This window comes from Hemitrygon akajei, chromosome 16 (genome assembly GCF_048418815.1).
Source record: "Hemitrygon akajei chromosome 16, sHemAka1.3, whole genome shotgun sequence".
Lineage (NCBI taxonomy): Eukaryota > Metazoa > Chordata > Chondrichthyes > Myliobatiformes > Dasyatidae > Hemitrygon > Hemitrygon akajei.
This window is the reverse complement of record NC_133139.1, coordinates 70,118,551-70,138,881: the sequence shown is the minus strand read 5'-3', so window position 1 is coordinate 70,138,881 and position 20,331 is coordinate 70,118,551. Positions and strand designations below refer to the sequence as shown.

At 45.8% G+C, this 20,331-nt stretch overlaps 1 protein-coding gene across 2 annotated transcripts in view; it reads left to right on the top strand.

Annotated features, from left to right (window-relative positions):
* Positions 1-20,331, top strand: part of LOC140740161 (microtubule-associated serine/threonine-protein kinase 1-like) — a 219,902-nt gene that overhangs the window by 162,710 nt on the left and 36,861 nt on the right. For both annotated transcript variants that reach the window (XM_073069135.1, XM_073069134.1), the window contains 5 exons: positions 195-296; positions 6,247-6,369; positions 7,222-7,331; positions 15,950-16,104; positions 17,059-17,327. In XM_073069135.1, coding sequence (XP_072925236.1) covers positions 195-296; positions 6,247-6,369; positions 7,222-7,331; positions 15,950-16,104; positions 17,059-17,327 — 759 coding nt within the window. The remainder of the gene's footprint in view (positions 1-194; positions 297-6,246; positions 6,370-7,221; positions 7,332-15,949; positions 16,105-17,058; positions 17,328-20,331) is intronic.

Below are 20,331 nucleotides of genomic sequence, written 5' to 3'. Positions count from 1 at the left end.
CTTGGCAGTTGTGTAAACCAGAGGCATTCAGAAAGGTCAGTTGTTTAATAGGGTATCAAGTACACACACATTGTTTGAACAAGAAATGGTGGTGTGAGATTTGGTCGAAAGAGTTAGCAAACATTTGACGGGATTATAATTAAAGACCATCAGTAGCCGAGTCTGTCTGATTGAAAGCCATCTTCTGTTTCCAGATGACATCATGTGGCCTGATGGAGATGAGGCCCTCCCTGCTGACGCCCAGAACCTTATCTCCAGCCTCCTACAGCCAAACCCATTGGACCGCCTGGGAACAGGTAGGCAACCGTGTTTGTTGGTGGGATCATTTATTGGAGACGTTCTGGTGGTTTGGCCTTTCTCTCCCATATGCCTCCTGCTCAGTTGTTATCCTTTGAGTCTGAGATTGGAAACCCAGATGCCTGGAAGTAGTTGGTCATTCAGTCGCTTGCTCCACCATTCAACATGATCAACGTTGATCTTCAATATCAAGACATTTTGGAAGCTTTGTAACTCTTTTCTTTAGTAAAAAAGGCAGGGTCCTGTTCAGCTTATTCCTAACTGGGACACATACTGTGATTTCCTGGTGTGAGTAATGCTGACAATTGAAATCATTTACAAACCTTCTTTTCCTATCGCAACAGATAATTGACTGGAGGAACTGAGTGGGTCAAGCAGCATCTGTGGGAGAAAAGGAATTTTCAATATTTCAACCCAAAATATTATAGCCCGAAATATCCCACAGATGCTATTTAACCTTCTGAGTTCCTCCAGCAGATTGTTTGTTGCTGCAGACGCCAGAATCTCAGACTCTTGCGTCTCCTTTTTATTGCACGCAGGACATAAATTCAAACCCGTCTCCCTATCTCCCTTTGTTCTCCTTGACATGCTGCCCTCAATTCCACGCTAAGAAGCTCAGGAACTCCCACATTGGAATCCCGCCAATCAGATTTTCTATGGAGTGAAAGTAGCTCCATTCACAGTTTCCCACCACGTCCTCCTTGATAAGAGTCGGCCATAACATCCTCTGTCAAAAGTCCACATTCCCGTGCTTCTACCAAAAGGGAGATCCAGCTCCTCTTCCTTCTCTTGGAACATTATCATTGGGGCTTCCCCACAGAGGATTTATTACCCACTTCTCCTTATCTGAAGCGCTCCCTAATTTACACCATCTAAAAATACAACATGGGGCATCACATAGTGTGGTTAGCGTGACACTGTTGCAGCTCGGGTACGTCAGAATTCGGACCACAATTCCAACACCGTCTATAAGAAGTTTGCACGCCCTTCCTGTGAGTGCAAGGGTTTCCTCTGGGCACTCCAGGTGAAGTCCGCATTCCAAAGCTGTGCCGGCTAGTAGGTTAATTGGTCGTTGTAGATTGTCCTATGACTAGGCTAGGGTTAAATCGGTGGGTTGCTAGGCAGTGCTGCTCGTTGGTTCTGCGCTGTATCGCTTAATAAATAAATAAATATAAAGCAAACATTAAGTTGTATAGCTCATCACCAGCTCCCTTGGCCCTCTGGTACCATCATACTGCATGTCATGGATAAATGTCACCTCCAAATGATTATTTATTGTAATTTATAGTATATTTCATGTATTTCACTGTGAATGAGTAAGTGAGGCCTCCGTCAGTCAGGATGGACCATGGTTGTTGCATTCTCGCTGTCTAGACATGCGAGCCAGGGCAGTACGATATGGAGCGAGGTGTTTCTCAGGCAGCAAGCTCCCACTCTCCACGCAGCTGATGAACCCAAAGGAACGGCAGAGACCGATACAGTTTGGTACCAGCAGCGTTGCAGGAGTTGCCAGTCAGCGTTGGACTGCCTTAGGGATTCCAGCTCCAGATTTTTCCTTTGGAGGTTTATTCCCGAAGCCTACCCCATGAGTTGGGTATAGCCGCAAGGCAGTTGAGGTTTGAGATCAGAGTCTTCCTTCTAGGTGAGCAGCCAACCATGGCTGACAAGCCCTATCTGCCCAAAGCGACTAGTCCTAAGGGGCCAGTAACCCGCCTTTGCCCCTTCTCCTGTCAGTTCTGCCAGGCTTAGTAGCTAAGCCACCTATGAAGGCCAGGAGCTGGACTTGGTTGTCAGAGGCTATTTGAGGCGCATGCCATTGGGAGCATTTAATAGGTAGTGGAAGCTTGTCCCCATTACCACCCCCAGCTATAACAACTTTAAGGACTGAATTACTGCCTCAAAACAACACATTTTACAGCATACACTCAATGGCCAAATTAGTCATACACCTATACACCTACTTGTTAATGAAAATATCTAATCAGTCAGTCATGTGGCAGCATGATTGTTGGTGCCAGACGGGGTGGTTTGAGTCTCTCAGAAGCTGCTGATCTCCTGGGATTTTCGTTCACAACAGTCTCCAGAGTTTACAGAGAGTGGTGCGGGAAACAAAAAAAGCCACTGACTGCCAGTGAAAATGTCTCGCTAATGAGAGCGGTCAGAGGAGAGTGGCCAGACTGGCTCAAGCTGACAGGAAGTAACTCAAATGACCACGTGCTACAACAATGCAGAAGAGGATCTCTGAATGCACAACACGTCGAAGCTTGAAGTGGGTGGGCCACAGCAGCAGAAGACTGCCTACATACACTGGGAGGCACTTCATTAGGTAAATGAGGTACCTAATAGAGCAGCTACTCAGTGTAAGTCAGAGATAATAAACTTGATTCTGAAACCCGACACCAATGCTTTCTGTCCAATTACCTCGCAAATCCTGTCCCTCTCAGAAACAGCATTCTGAGTCAAAACCTACATTGTTATATATGACAAGTCTGAGCTGAGTTTCACAACTCGGTTAAGTCCTCCTATTCACCCAACTCTGCCAAGCCTCAAGTCACCTGCTGTTGAATTAACTTCTATCTCGCACCTTCACCTGAAGGAAAGCAACAGTTCCGGAAGACAGCTCACCACCGTCTTCTCATGGGCAGTTGAGGAAGGGCCATAAATGCCAGTAACAGCCCCACCCATTCACGCATCTGAATCTTCCCAGCACGTTCTGCTTTCATTTCAGATTCCCAGCATTTTCACTTTTAAAAAGTTTTTGCTCGCGCCTGTCCACTGACATTTTACCCCAGGCAGATGGATCGTTGCTTCCATTTATGGGTTTGCAGCTGTTTGCCTTCTCTGTGCGCTTCCCTAATCGGCCGGCCTCGAACATGACACATTTGACAATTGCCAGCTGATCACATTAAACACGGCTCTTCCACTGCCAAATTTCATTGATGGATTCAAAACAATTCTCAAATCTAATCACTTTCGTTACAGTATAGATTTTGTTAAGTGGGTCTGTTCAGACTGAATTGCTGAGATTACCTTAAATAAGATGAAGCAAAGAGAAGCTCAGATTGTTAATTATTATGTTAATGTCAATTGAGGTGGAAGCATTATCCTGATGTGACCAGTTCAGTATTTTAATTGAATAAATGGGTCATTTATCTGGAAATGACTGTTTATCTCAGAGAACTGTAAGCTGAGAAATGTTTGATAGGATCAGGGCTCCCGTCAGCTCCTGGAGAGTAAAGCAGTGCTCTTGTAACCATGGAATCTGACAGCATGCAAGCAGCTGCTTGCTTCTGGTCAAGGTGGTGTTGAGCTGCAGTCTCTATCGAGGTCATGGCTCAGCTTTTAAGTTTGGAGGGATGGCTTCAGGGACAGGGATGTTGAAGAGGGGTTCATGTTAGGGTTTAGGGACAGGGATGTGGAGGAGTTAGAGGTCAGGCTGGAGACTAGTCTCCTCATTACTCCACACCCAAAGGTCAATGACATGGACGTCCAGAGTCTAGGTGATGTACGTGATAAATAAATGAATCTGAATCTGATTCCTCTAACCATCAAGCATCCGCCTGTACTAATGCCACTTACCGACACTCGGTCTGTAGTCCACTCTTCCCTGGAGATTCAGGTCTTCGTCTAGATGCTTCTTAAATGTGACACTCTTCCTCCACCACCCCTCCAGGCAGTCCAAACCCCACCCAGCATCTAGAGAGAACACATTCCTCATATCTTCTTGAAACCTCCTTACTCCAAGGCTGAGCTCACTCATTAATGATACCTTTCCTCTGGAGAGAAGTTTACTGCTGTCAGCCCTATCTGTGCTACTCATAACTTTATGCACTGCACTGGGGAAACCCATTACAACAGTCAGAGGAACCAACTTAAGACAGCCACTAGGCAGCCTAGAAATAAGCTGCCTCGTGCTAGTAAGAGCCTGGGGGCAAGGAAAGAGGAAACCATCGAGCACGTTTATATGAAACATGGTCACAGGAAAGCGGCATCCATCATCAGGGACCCCCACCACCCACGACATGCTGTCTTCTCACAGCTGCCATCAGGAGCCTCAGGACTCTCACCACCGGGTTCGGGAGCAGTTATTACCTCTCAATCATCAAGCTCTTGACCCAAAGGGGATAACTTAACTCAAATTCACTTAATCATTGAAATGTTACCACGGTCCATAGCATTGTGACAAACCTATGGACTTACTTTCAAGGATTCTTCATCTGATGTTTTTAATATGTATTGCTTTTTAATTATTGTTTCTTTCCTTTTGTATCTGCACAGTTTGAGTCTTTTGCACCTGGTTGAATGCCCAACTTGGTGCAGTCTTTCATTGATTCTATTATGGGTTTATTGAGTATGCCCACAAGAAAATGAATCTCAGGGTTGCAATATGGCGATGTTATAGGTACTTTGAAGAGGAAGAATATCAAGTAAGTTAATAAAGGAGACACAAGGGACAGAATTAGAAATCCCTTGTCCTCCACTGAGCTCAAAGTGTACAAGGCAGCACGCTGTAAATTAAAAAGCAGAAGGAGTCCCAATTTGGAGAATTCTAAAGAGAAAGTGTCGAGGAAATAAACTATTACATTTGTGAAGTTTATTCCTTGCAGTGCTTGAGATTTAAAGGCTATTAAATGAGTGGGAACTAACACATGCTATTTTTAACATTCTCAGTGAGTGCTGGAGATGACACTCGCCCTGTTGAAATATTGGTTTATTTCTTGAAGGAAGGAAGTTGGACTTCTATCACCTCTTGCACAACCTCAGGACCTCTCGGCTTTTTACACCCAATTAAGTAAAAAATAAATGTATTATCGAAGTGCGTAAATGTCACCATGTACCATACAAATCTGAGATTCATTTTCTCGCTAGGATTAGTAAATTAAGTATCTTTGGGGTGAAATTGCAGCTTTATTAAGTGCACAGTAAACTCCCGCAATGTGTCGATGGGCAAATCATCTGTTTTAGCGATAAACATCGTACAGAACACCAACCATGTGTGCTCTGGAAAGCAAGGGGATGACCCGGGTGACTGCCATGGAGACACAGGAAACTGCAGATTCTGGAACCTGGAGCAACTTGGAGCTGGAGGACCTCTGCAGATCAGGCAGCACCTGTGGAGGGAAGTGCACAGTCAGAGCTTTGGGTTGGAGCTCCTCATCTGGACTGATGAAGGGTCTTGACCGAAAGGTCAACTACCCATTACCCTCCATAGATGCCTCCTGGCCTGCTAAGTTCCTCGAGCTTTATTTATTCTTTTTAGCCCGTGCATCATAGTTGTTTTGGTTCTGACCTTACGAACATCAAACTGAGCTCCAACATATGTACACCCCTATTCCCTATATTAGAAACAGGCCCTTCGATCCGACGACTCTGCACTGACCATCAACCACTCATTCATGTTAATCCTAGATTAATCCCAGTTTTGTAATGTCCCCGCCTTACCTCCAACTCCCACCTGTCACCCCAGAATTTATCACTCCCCTTGACACTTGGGCCAATTACCCAACCAATGTGTGCAGCTTTGAGCTGCGGGAGGAAACCCTTGCAGTCATGGGGAGAACCCACAAATGCAACACGTGTTCTTGAGCTGCATGGCTCGAAGGTTTCAGAAAATGCATTTTAAGAGAGCTGTATAAGGAAGCTGAGCAGTAGAATAAAAGAGATGGCATATTTGTTTAAAATCAATAGCTGCAGCTGTCTGGAATCGCCCTATCGTATTACTTCATTCATTGAGTTATTTTCATCGGTAATTTTGATTAACAATTGTGTAATGGAGCCAGAGCTGAAGGTGACTGACCCCATCTCTCATAGGTTTGGTCCTTTACATCCCTCTAAGCATCTCCCTGGAGAGTCACCGAGATAAGGTCGTGGTTTGCATACCTCGATTCCAAAGACCAGGAATAATTGATGCCCTGTTGTCCTAATCACAGCCTTGTTCTCTCTCTCTAGGAGGCACCTATGAGGTGAAACAACACAGTTTCTTCAAAGACCTGGACTGGAATAGCTTGTTGCGACAGAAGGCTGAATTCATACCACACCTGGAATCCGAGGAAGACACCAGTTACTTTGATAGCAAGTATCTTTTCCAAGGGCAGAGGGGAGGGATGGAGGTGGAGGAAGGGATGCTGAGGCCGGATCATGTAAATGCTTTGAGATTTTGTTAATACCTGGCAACACTGATCTTGGGGCCACTGTTCTGCTCAGAGAGATTTAGTGTGTGGGCGAAGAGACTCACTTCACCTACAAGGAGGAGAGCGTTGTTTTTCCATAACCGTTCTCAGTACGGCTCCAGCTTCTGTGAGGCAGCTGGGAGAGCTGGAGCATGATGGGGAGGATTGCTGTAAAGAATCTGGGAAATATTGGGCAGGGTGGGGCTGGTGGGAGAATGGAGGATTTCACCCCAGCTGTCAATCTACTCTCCTATCCCTTTTAGCTCTACACCCTTCTTTCCTTTCTCTGTATTTTCAATATCACTCTGTCCTCTTTCTCGCCCCCATCCTGTCATGCAATCTTCTTTCCCTCGCTGATCTTCCGTTTCTTCTTACTTCCCTCTCTCCTTTTTTATCTCTGCTTTGCATCTCTCTTTCCCCCTCTTTCCCTCTCCCACTCCAGTCCTGATGAAGGGTCTCGGCCTGAAACACTGACTCTTTAATTCCTCTTTTTTGATGCTGCCTGAGCTGCTGAGTTCTTCCAGAGTTTTGTACTTTTTACCCCTTTCCTCTGTCTCCTCTCCTCCACTCCTTTCCTCTCTATTTCTGCTTCTCACTCTCCTTTTGATCTAACCCGTACCCCTCCTCTTTCCTCTCCCTTCCCGGTCTCTCTTGTGATCTCCTCTCCTGCTACCTCTCTAACCCTGTCTCTTCTCCCTCTAACCTCTCGTTCTTTCTCTCTCTCTCTCTCCCTCTCTAACCGCTATCTGCGTAGCTCGCTCTGATCGATATCACCATGTGAATTCCTACGATGAGGACGACACCAACGAAGATGAGCCAGTAGAAATTCGCCAGTTTTCCTCCTGCTCCCCCCGCTTTATTAAGGTATTTTACATAGATCAGATCCCCTGCTCGCTTCCCTGTAACCCCACGGGAGTTGAGATAACAAGTGTGCGATGCCAGGGCAGTGGAGTGTCCATTAATCTGAAGTTTTATATCTTATGATATAAAGGAGGCCATTCAGCTCATTGACTCGATACCAGCTTCAATTTTGGATGTGAGAACAAAGGTAAAAGATAAAGATTAGTTTTATTTGTCACATGTGGCATTTGCATAACATCAAATCAATGAATATTGTGCTGGGCCAGCTTCCTGCACCAACGTAGTTTGCCCAAAGCTCGCTAGCCCTAACCCACATGTCTTTGGAATGTGGAAGGAAATCACAGCACTTAGAGAGAACCCTCATGGTCATGGGGAGAACATGCAAGCTCCTTACAGAACTGAATCCAGGTCCCTGGCGCTGTAATAACATTGTGCTAATCACTCGGCTAACACGCTGCCCGTGGAAAATGGAGCACCCGACGCAAACCCGCATAGTCACACAGAGAACGTGCAAACTCCTTACAGAAAGCAGTGGATTGCTGGTGCTGTAATAGTGTTACGCTAACCTCTATGCTACCGTGCCGCTCCACAGGAACTGGGGCACCCAACAGAAGCCCACAAAGTCACAGGGGGAACAATCAAACTCTACACAGAAAGCCCCCTCTTCTCAATACAGTCATCAGCAGCCTAAAAACCCACACCTCAAAGTTGAATGACATCTCCTTCCCCACTGAACTGATCTGCAAAGCCTTAATTCTACCTCGGTCTTTATTTCCTTTTTTCTCTCTCTCAGCTTACACTGGTGGTGTTATATTTATTTTGCTGCATTAGTTAAATATGATTTATCTTAATTTAAGTTTATTTAACTTAGTTTATCATGTTAGTAATGTACTCTGCTGCTGCAGAAAGCTAATTTTCATTGCAATTATGCTCTGTGCAAACTTGGTCTCGAGCCCTGAGGGCAGGATTGAACCTGGCTCACTGGAGCGGTGAAGCAGCCTCGCCAGATGTGCCACTGACTGCCTGGCCCTGCAGTCACCAAGCCACAAGAGCAGGTTGGGGCTGCGCCATCAGACCCGGCTGCCACACGCTGGTTTTGGTGAGGGGTCAGCCCAAGATTGGGAGCTGGTGAACAGCTTTTGCTCAAACTCCTCCAATCAGCAGACCCCAAATGAGTGAGAGAAAATGTCCCTTCTGCAAAACAGATGCTTCTTGCACATTCGGTTCCAAAACTCCCATCAGAGGCAGACACTGAAGCATTCCCCTTGTTTCTTTGAGCAAGTTATCGTCACGCAACATGGAAACAGGCCCTTTGACCCAATGACATTATACCAGTGATTGTCCGTTGTATCTGATAATGACGGTTGGATTTGTGCAGTCTGTTGTTATGAACTGCATCAAGAAACCAGCGCAGGAGAGATTTTAAGGTGGAAAGGCCATTGCTCTGGAACAGTTCCGCTCCCTCAACCTCAGAAGTCTAGGTCCACGCCTTATAGATAGCTGAGAGATTCCAACACTTGCTGCAAGAAACCCAAACATTTCTCATAATCAGGTACAAGCCCCCCCCCCCCCCCCCGAGAAGCGAAGGATGAGTAAAATGGATTAGCCTCCCTGTCACTCCCCAGGCAATGCATTCTGCCCAACGGTGGCAATGCCTGCATTTTTAATCCCACCCCTTGAGCTGAATGGCTCACCGGGCCATTTGAGAGGTCAGATACAAGTCAAGCACGTCACTGTGGTACTGGAGTCCAGTACAGGTCACAGCTTGGTAAGGACGGTAGACTTCGTTTCTCAAGCGGTGTTGCTGAATCAGTTGGGCTTTTCCAACAAGACTGCAGTGCCATGGCCTGTGTTATTGATGGCAGCTTTTTGCTTAACATTTATGTAATAAAAACATTAAATTTAAATTTCCAGCTGCTAAAGTGGTATATCCACATCCCTGATGTTGAAAAACTGAGTCTGTGAATGGGGTTGAAAGGGATAATAAATCAGCCATGATTGAAAATTTGATGGGCTGAATGGCCTAATTCTGCTCCTATGTCTTGTGGTCTTACGGTGTTATCTGTCATTGTAACTCCTGAGCCTAAATCTATTCTTTAACAAACCACTTTCCTCAGCTGGGTTTCAGACTGCACTGACACCTTCAGGTCAACATTTGTACTGCACCTCCTGCTACCTAATCAAGGGAAACCATCCCAGAACAATCCTCTGTGAAGTTTTCCAAAGCTTTCCCACCCCATCAAGTGCTACTCATCCACCCTGTCCTCAACAACTTCCTATCCTGCATCTTGATTTTAAAGCTTCCCATCTTCCTTTGATTTTTCTGTAATCTTATTTCACCCCACCCTCTTCTCATTCCTGCCATCAGGGAGGTGGTACAAGAGCCTGAAGACTCAGTATTTTAGGAGCAGCTTCTTCCCCTCCACCATCAGATATCTAAATGGTCTATGAATTCCTGAACAGTATCTTATTCCAATTTATTTATTATTGCAACTATTTTTATGTCTTGCAGTGTATCCTGTCACAAAACAACAAATTTCATGACATATATCAGTGCTAATAAACCTGATTCTGATTCTAACCTCCTTCAGCCCAGCTGAGAGCACTACAGCAATGGTTTCAATCAACCATTGGAAGCCAGGCCTTCAACAGCCTAATGCCTCTGAATTTCCCCTCCTGAATCCCAGCTACCTCCTTTGTCCCAAAGCTCATTCCTATGAGGCACTTGACTCAATACCTCCTTCACATCAAATTACACCTGATTTTACTTTTCTCCAAGCGCCTCACATGTTTGTTGTGATTTTCCAGTCACAGACCAGAAAAAAATATAGGAACCAGTGAAACATAATTTTCTTTAAAAAAAAATTATTGTAAAAGGACTGCTAGTGCAAATTTACCCAAGGTGAGGAGAGCTGAATTTAAATAGCAAACACGAGGAATTCTGCAGATGCTGGAAATTCAAACAACACACACAAAATGCTGGTGGAACACAGCAGGCCAGGCAGCATCTATAGGGAGAAGCGCTGTCGACGTTTCAGGCCGAGACCCTTCGTCAGGTCTAACTGAAAGGAAAGATAGTAAGAGATTTGAAAGTAGTGGGGGGAGGGGGAAATGCGAAATGATAGGAGTAGACCGGAGGAGGTGGGATGAAGCTAAGAGCTGGAAAGGTGATTGGCGAAAGTGATACAGAGATGGAGAAGGGAAAGGATCATGGGACGGGAGGCCTCAGGAGAAAGAAAGGAGGTGGGGGGCACACCAGAGGGAGATGGAGAACAGGCAAACAACTAAATATGTCAGGGATGGGGTAAGAAGGGGAGGAGGGGCACAACTAAATATGTCAGGGATGGGGTAAGAAGGGGAGGAGGGGCACAACTAAATATGTCAGGAATGGGGTAAGAAGGGGAGGAGGGGAACAACTAAATATGTCAGGGATGGGGTGATCGTGGGAACTCAGCAGCCAAGTTGTGCATTGCAAGCTCCCATAATTGTTTTGTTTGTTTGTGGGGTATAGATATCACTGGCAAGGGGTACACTTGGTACATTAATGGGATGAACAATGCCTATAAAATGTATCCACCCTCCTTGGAAGTTATCATTTTTTATTGTTTTACAATATTGTATTACACCAATACAATATAGACATTATATTGTTTTACAACAGTGGATTTAATTTGGCTTTTTTGACTCTTTCATGTCAAAGTGGAACAAATTTCTACAAACTGGTCTAAATTTATTACAATGTATTAAGCACAAAATAATTGATTGCATAATTACTCACCCCCTTCAAGTCAGTATGTACTAGCTGCATCTTTCGTAGCAATTACAGCCTTGAGTCTGTGTGGATAGGTCGCTATCAGCTTTGCACATCTGGACACTGCTGCTTTTCCCCATTCTTCTTTATGAAACTGCTCAGGCTCTGTCAGATTGCATGGGGATCATGAGTGAACAGCCCTTTTCAAATTCAGTTCCTCGTATGATAACCCTTTCATTCCTGGAATCATCCTTGTGAACCTCCTCTGGACCCTCCCCAATGCCAGCACATCTTTTCTTTTTAAATCTTTTTATTGATTTCCAAACAAATCATAATAACAATAGAAATACAGAGAGATTGGGAATACATCGTTAAAAAAAGCAGTATATACAAGTATAAACTATTGATAACACAGATGTACTAAACCTCCCAAACTCATACTGTATTTGCATAGTAGAAAGAAAAACCCCCGAATTTAAAGAAATATATAAATAAAAACTAACTAACTTGCAAACTAAACTAAACAAAGCTGGGCTATTATATTATAATGGATATAAACAGTAGTGTCAGTAACTCCACTCCTCCATCCAAATATTTAAGGGTAATCTGTCTGAGTCCTTCTGCATCCTACCTGTTTCGTCAACACTACCTGCCCCTCTGCTCATCTTCATATCATCTGAAAACTTGGCAACAAAGCCATCTATTCCATCATCTAAATCATTATGTACAGCTTAAAAAGAAACGGTCCCAACACCGATCCCTGCGGAACATCATTAGTCACTGGTAGCCAACCAGACAAAGAATCCTTTTATTCCCACTCGCTGCCTCCTACCAACCAGCCAATGCTCTAACCATGTTAGTCACTTTCCTGTAATACCATGGGCTCTTAACTTGGTAAGCAGCCTCATGTGTGGCACCTTGTCAAAAAAAAACACATTTCTTTGCCATAAAGCTGTGACTGGTGAAGCTCCCAGCAACAGTTGTTGTTTGCGCAGTCCCTCCCATCTCAGCCACTGGAAGCTTGTAACTCCTCCAGTGTTGTCATAGGTCTCTTGGTGGCCTCCCTCACTAGTCCCCTTCTTGCACAGTCACTCAGTTTTTGAGGACAGCCTGCTCTGGGCAGATTTACAGCTGTGCCATATTCTTTTCATTTCATGATGATTGACTTATCTGTATTCCAAAGGATATTCAGTGACTTGGAAATTTTCTCGTATCCATCTCCTGACTTGTGCTTTTCAATAACCTTTTCATGGAATAGCTTGGAGAGTTCTTTTGTCCTCAAGGTTTAGTTTTAGCCAGGATACTGACTCACCAGCAGTTGAAACTTTCAGATATAGGTCTATTTTTACTACAGTCAGCTGAAGCACCTTGGCCGCACACAGGCCTCAAAAAACAGATCTCCATTTAACTAGTTATGTGACTTGTAAAACCATTGGCTGCACCAGTGATGATTTGGAGTGTCATATTAAAGGGGGTAAATACTTTTGCAATCAATTATTCTGTGTTTTCTATTTTTAATTAATTTAGATCACTTTGTGGAGATCTGTTTTCACTTTGACATGAAAGAGTCTTTTTCTGTTGATTAATGTCAAAAAAGCCAAATTAAATCCTCTGTGATTCAATGTTGTAAAATAATAAAACATTAATACTGCATATTCTTCAAAATATTCATAACATTATGTCATGCGGGGGTGAATACTTTTTATAGACACCGTAGTTGTCACTGGCAAGGGGTACATTTGTGGGATGTTGATGTCACAGGCAAGGGGTACATTTGGTACATTCATGGGTGTAGTTGTCACTGGCAAGGGGTACATTTGGTACATTCATGGGTGTAGTTGTCATTGGCAAGGGGTACATTTGGTACATTCATGGGTGTAGTTGTCATTGGCAAGGGGTACATTTGGTACATTCATGGGTGTAGTTGTCATTGGCAAGGGGTACATTTGGTACATTCATGGGTGTAGTTGTCACTGGCAAGGGGTACATTTGGTACATTCATGGGTGTAGTTGTCACAGGCAAGGGGTACATTTGGTACATTCATGGGTGTAGTTGTCACTGGCAAGGGGTACATTTGGTACATTCATGGGTGTAGTTGTCACTGGCAAGGGGTACATTTGGTACATTCATGGGTGTAGTTGTCACAGGCAAGGGGTACATTTGGTACATTCATGGGTGTAGTTGTCATTGGCAAGAAGTATATTTGGTGCAGTCACAGAGCAATACAGCATGGAAACAGGCCTTTCAGCCCAACACATCCATGCTAACCAAGGTGCCCACCTCATCTAGTACCATTTGCCTGTATTTTGCCCCTATCTCGCTCACCATTTCCTATCCGTGTATTTATCTAAATGCCTTTGGTTATTGTTCCCACCTGAACTACTTTTACCGGCAGTGTGTTCTACACAAGCATCACGCTCTGAGTGAAGTTGCTGCTCAGATTCAGATTTATTTATCACCTGTACATAATATTTCCTGTCTCTCCATAAATCTATGTCTAAAAATTATAATTTTTGATAAGTTTTTTGGGGAAAAAGAATGTGCTTTTACCCAGTCTATACGCCCTCGTGATCTTGTACACCTCGCTAATGTCACCTCTATTCCTCGGAACACTGGGGAATGAAAGACCTGCCCTGAATGGTAGTGAGGGAGGAGGTGTAGGGGCAGGTGTAACACTTGTTCTGCTTGCAAGGATAAGTGCTGGGAGGGAGATCAGTGGGGCGAGATGAATGGACAAAGGAGTCGCGTAGGGAGCAATAAATCCCCGTGGAAAGCAGAAAGTGGCGGGGGGGGGAGGGGAAATGTGCTTGGCGATCCATTCAGGGCCCCAAACAGTTCCAGGTCAGGGAACACTTCACCTGTGAGTCTGTTAGAATAATATACTGTGTCTGGTGCTCCCATTGTGGCCTCCTGCATATGGGTGAGACCCGATGTAGGTTGGGAGGCTGCTTCACTCAGCATCTACACTCCGTCTTCCAGAAAAAGCGGGATCTTCTGGTGGCCATCCATTTTAATTCCACTTCCCATTCCCATTCCAATATGTCTACCCATGGCCTCCTCTACTGTCGCAGTGAGGCCACACTCAAGTTGGAGGATCAACACCTTATATTCATTCTGGGTAGCCTCCAACCTGATGGCATGAACATTGATCTCTCATACTTCCAGGAATGGCACCTGTCTTCACCGTTCTCCATTCCTGTTTCTCTCCCTCATCTTATCTCCTTACCTGCCCATCCCCTCCCTCTGGTGCTCCTCCCTGGATTGCCTCCTGTCCTCTATTAGATGCCCCCTTCTCCATCCCTGTATCTCTTTCACCAATCGACTTCCCAGCTCTTTACTTCACCCCTCACCACCTCCCAGTTTCACCTATCACCTTGTGTTTCTTCCTGCTCTACCCCCACCCCGTAACTCTGAATCCTCGCCTTTTTTCCTCCAGTCCTGATGAAGGGCCTCAGCCAGAAATGTCGACTACTCTTTTCCATAGATGCTGCCTGGCCTGCTGAGTTCCTCCAGCATTTTGTGTGTGTTACCTGGCAAGACGTACTTTTGTGGGTAGCAGCATAGCATCTGAAAACACAGCTAATGACCCCTTTCCTATAGCAGGGTGACCTCAGCTGTGCACAATGTTTCACGTGCAGCCTGACTGATGGCTTGTTGATCCCTGATAGGCCTGGAATTAAGGAGGCCTTGAAGAGTCACCCAAATTGGTATATCTGGAATCACATTGGCAAGGCTTATTAATAGACCATCAATAGCATATTGTGTTAGTGAAGCTGATGGAATTTTACAACAATCTGATGGTTTTTTGGCTGTCATTGCTGAGGCCAGTTTTTGCCTTTTAATTCCATTTACAAGCCAAAGGTACCTCCTGTACCTAATAAAGAGGCCACTGAGTGTACGGTGGTCTTCTGCAGCTGTAGCCCACCCACTTCAATGTTCAATGTGCACAAGTGCTCTTCCATACTCCACAGTTGTAACGCTTGGATAATGTCACCTTCCTATCAGCTTGGCCGTTCTCCTCAAACTCTCGTTTTCGCCAAGAGAACTGCTGCTCACTGGATGTTTTTTTTGTTTCTCTGTAAATCCCAGAGGCTGGTGAATGTGAAAATCGCTGGAGATCTGCAGTTTCTGAGATACTCAGACCACCCCATCTGGCACCAACAATCATTCTATGGTCAAAGTCACTTAGGTCACATTTCTGCTCCATTCTGATGTCTGGTCTGAACAGCAACTGAACCTCTTGACCATGTCTGCATACTTTTATGCCTTGCGTTCCTGCCACATGATTAGCTGATTAGATATTTTCATTAACGAGCAGGTATGTAGGTTTACTGAATAAAGTGGCCAATGAGTAAATTAAATTAATTTAAATTCCAATGAGATTTGAGCCCATGTGTTGCTACACAGCATAGAATTAGCCCCCCTTCCATCCCCTGGGTGTGTGCCTACCTCTCTTGCACACAGATTCCATTTTATGCGCAGCACATTACTGTCAACTCCTCTCAGGTTCAAGCACTCACCTACACATGAGGGTCATTAATTAACCTACAGACCATCATGTCTTTGGGATGTGGGAACAGGGAAACTACACATAGAGAACAACCAAAGTCAGTTTGAATCTGGTTCTCTGGAGCTGTGAGTCAGCCACTCTACTTGTTGTAGCATGTCTCTGGGTCAATAGTGTAGATTATTAGCGCTACACTGCACTGCTGTAACACTGTGACCACCTTTAATTCCAGTGACTTAGACTTACCCCTCTTCTGCCAGCTTTGCCAGTTCCACCCCTGTTGCCCCCCCCCCTCCTCCCGTACGTGCGGGTGGAGGCAGTGAGAGTGGGTACTGCACTAACTCCGATTGCAATGTGTGCAGGTCTACAGCAGCATGGAGCGCTTGACTCAACACGAAGAGCAGAAGGCCCCCGTGGTCACCAGGCGCAACCTCAATAAGCACAAGGAGGAGAAGACCGAGGGTCTCGGTGCCCTCGGGACCCGGGACAAGAGCTGGAGGACAAGCTCTCCGGAAATGTGAGTCGCCCAGCCGCGTTCTTCCCCCGTGACATTCGGCATGTTTTTTGCCCTGTAGCGTTTCCTAAAGATCAGCTTTGTGAAATGCATTATTTGTATCAAATCAAATTAGCGAGGATTGTGCTGGGCAGCCCACAGTGTTGCCTCGCGTCCAGTGCCAACATAACATGTTTTCTCTTTCCCATGATCTCTTTCTGTCTCTCCCTTCCCCCTCTCTTTCCTCTCTCTCTTTCTCTGTCTCTACTTGTCTCCATCTCTCTCTCACTGCCTGTCTCTCTCTTTCTCTCTACCTCACTCTTTTTCTCCCCATTCTCTCTCTCCCATCTCTTTCGACTATCTCTCCCTGCTCTTTACCCCCTCTCTCTCTGCCCTCTTTCTCTTCCCCCTCTCTCACCTCCTTCCCCCTCTCTTTACCCTCTCACTCACTCTCACTCCCACTCTCTACCCCCACCCTGCTCTACCCCCATTCTCTTCCCCCACCCCTTCTCTACCCCTCCACTCTCTACCCCACCACTCTCTCCCCCATGCTCTCTCTCCCTCTCTCACTTTCACTCTATTATGTTCTCTCTCTGTCTCTCTCTCTCTTCCACACCCTCTTACACCCACCAAATATAATTCCATTCCATCTGTTAATGCCGACACAGTGTGACGTGTTGTCCATTAGACTAATGAGTGATTTTCACTGTTTATCCAAAGATCTCTTAAATTGTTGGAATGTTGAGGGAAGTTTGAGCAGACTTTGAGAGGTGGGGCCAGTTGATTCTGACTATGGCGAGGGCAGTGCTTTCTCTCTTTGCCACTTTTACATCTCTTACCCTCAACCCCCACTCCAACCCGAACCCTACCCTCACACCTATCCCACATCCCCACCCCTCCACACTCCACACATAACCCAACCGCACACTGTCCCTCTCCACCCCCCCCCCCCCCCCCCATGCATGCTGTCCTTTCCAGGAAGCGCCTCTCAGCCTCCGAATCCTCATACGGGGAGAGTGACTCCAGCCCGCCGCTCACCGTACGGAGGCGGTTCTCCGCCCTCATGGACACCCACAAGTTCGCCGCGCCCCTCGAGGACGACACGGAAGTGACGCACAAAAACCAGGCGGTGCAGACGGTGGCGTCCGTCCTGGACCAAGGCAGCCAGTCGGAGCCACAGAGGAAGGAGGCGGATGGGCAGGGCTCCCGCGGCACGGGGACTGCTGGCAGCAGTCCGACGTTCCCAGGTAGGTCCCTGGGAATGACTGATGCAGGGTCAGTTTGTGGGAAAAGTTTTCCCAGGGAAGGTATGGCACTCACACAAGAATGTAAGGCAGCGTCTATGCATGGGAATATATGGTCAATTTCATACGTCCTGATGAAAACGCTTGAGCCGAAACATTGACTTTTTAATTCCCCTCTTTAGAAGCTGCATGACCTGTTGAGTTTCTCCAACATTTTGGACCGTAAGACATACTCTCAGTATCTACGGTACTTTATTATGTACACCTGTACACTGGCTTGTTAATGTAAATATTGAATCAGCCAATCATGTGGCAGCAGCTTGATATGTACAAACATGGTCAAGAGGTTCTGACCAAACATCAGAATGGGGCAGAAATATGATCTATGTCACTTTGACCATTGGTACCAGACAGGGTGATTTGAGTAACTCCGAAACTGCTGATCCGCCTGAGATCTTCATGCATGACATTTTCCAGAGTTTACCGAGAAATGATGTGAAACATCTGGGAGTGGCAGTTCTGTGGGTGAAAATGAGATAAGAAGAGAATGGCCAGACTGGTTCAGATTAACGGGAAGGTGACAGTAACATAAATAACCGCACATTACAACAGTGGTGTGCAAAAGTGCACCCCTGAATGCTCGTGTTGAACCTTGAAGTGGATGGGCTACAGCAGCAGAAGACCATGAACACACACTCAGTGGTACAGGAGGTACTATTAAACTGGCCACTGCTTGTAGAAGCAGAGTTAGGCCATTCACCCCATTAAGTCAGCTCCGGCATTCCATTACAACTGATTTATTTCGCTCTCAACCCTATTTTTCTGCCTTCTCCCTGTTACTTTTGACACCTTTACTAATCAAAAACCTTTCAACCTACACTTTAAATATACCAAGTGTCAGATTCACCACCCTCTGGCTAAAGAAATGTCTCCTTATCTTAGTTCTAAAGGGATGTCTTTGTGTTCTGAGGCTGTGCCCGCTGGTCCTATATTCCCTTGCGATGCAAAACATCAGCTCCATCTTGGCCTTTCAATATTCGAGAGGTTCATTGGATTTCCTCGTCATTCATTTTAACTCCATTAAGTATAGGCAGGGTGTTAGTTATTAGAGACTAACCCCAATGAGGTCCTAATTATTAACTGGCCTTGCTGGTAGTTAGGCCTTAGTCAAAATAAAATGTTTCAATGACAAAATAAATGTATTTATCCTGCTGGATGTTTATGTTAGTGTTGGAACGTCCCACTACAGAAACACTCATTTTGTGTGTGTTGCTCCAAGATTTCCAGCAGCAACAGCATCTCCTGTGTTTGCGACATTCACTCATCATTGTTTAGCCTATGAAAGATTAGATAGGATAAATAATGTGGAAAGAAGCCATTCTGCCCAGCCAGTCCATGCTAGTATTAGATTCCAGCACCTATAGTATGGCAGTTACACACTGGTATTACAGTCCTTCAGCCTATTAACGTTTAACAACCTAGAAACAGGCCATTCTGCCCAGCCAGTCAATGCTGGCATTTCACAGCATTTTGTGTTTCCAGAGACGAAATTGATGTTGAAGCTTCAGTCAAACCTCCTGCAGGATCTATAAGAATTACCCTCTGACCCCCTTCTTCTGCTTGTCTAGCCTCCCCCGAATGAATTCATGGGCAGCACACTGTAGCGATTCCAGCCTGGCCTCAGGTGCTGTCTGGCACTTTCTCCCTGTGACCACAGTGGGGAGGGGATGATGAAAGTCTGATCTATCTGCCTCGGAGCTGCCAGTTTTACTCTGTTATTGACAGGTAGCCTTTCGACCCACGGTACCTTTCCCAACGCACCCACCCTCTCGTCTACCAGAAACAAATCGGTTGGTTTTCTTTGCTGCTATATGGTGGTGAGTGGGAGGGGCGAAGGAGAAGCTGGCAAGCCATAGGTGCGGTTGGGAGGGGACTCGAGGAGACAGCAAGGGGTTGCAGATGATGAAACCTGAAAAGGGGCCGGATGGTGGGCAGATGGGAACGGTGGGGCTGGGGATGAGAACCAAGTAGGCAAGGGGAATTGTGGGCTGGAGGGGCGGTGAGTGGTGTGGAAAGAAGGGAATGAGTGAGAAGACCTGAGTGGATCAGGATCAGAAAGAAAGTAAGGAACTTGGGGGTGGGAGGGGGGAAGGCATGTTATCAGAAAATGCAGAACTCAACGCTCATGCCAGTGGGTTTGAATATAGAACATAGACCAGTACAACAGAGGCCCTTCAGCCCATCATGCTGTGACAAACTAACAAAACTAACGTTTAAACATCTAATCATCCCTTTTGCCTTCACTAAGTCCATATTCCTCCATTCTCCACGTATTCATGTGCCTATCCAGGAAACTCTTAAATGCCTGTATTGAATTTCCCTGGCAGTGTGTTCCAAGCACCCACCACTTGTTCTTCAAAATTCCTTTGAAGTTACCTCCCCCCCACCTTAAATGTGTGCCCTTGTGCCCTCTAGCATTAGACATTTCGGCACTGGCAGATCGATACCAGCTATCTATGCCTCTCATATTTTGCTGTTTTTACACAAAAGATTCTGCACCTGCTGGAAATGTTGAGCCACGCACACCTCTATCATGTCTCCCCTCAGCCTCTGCCTCTCCAGAGGAAACTACTGAGGTTCATCCAACCTCTCATTGTAGCACATCCCCGGTAATCCAAGCAGCACCCTGGTAAACCTCTAACGCACCTTCCCCAAAGCTTCCGCATCCGTTCTGGTACGGGCGACCACAACTGAATGCAAAACTCCAGATCTTTCTAAAGCTGCAATATAACCTCCAGACTCGGGGATTCAGTTCCTCAACTAATAAAGGCAAACATGTCATATGCCCTCTTGCCACCCTGTCAACTGGGTTGTCGACTACCCAGGCAGAGGGTGAGTTGCTGCCCCCTTCCTTTCCAGTCCTGCTGAAGGGCCTTGGCCCAAAGTGCCGTTTGTTCATTCCTGTCTATAGAAGCTGGCTGACTTGCTGAGTTTCTCCAGCGTTTTG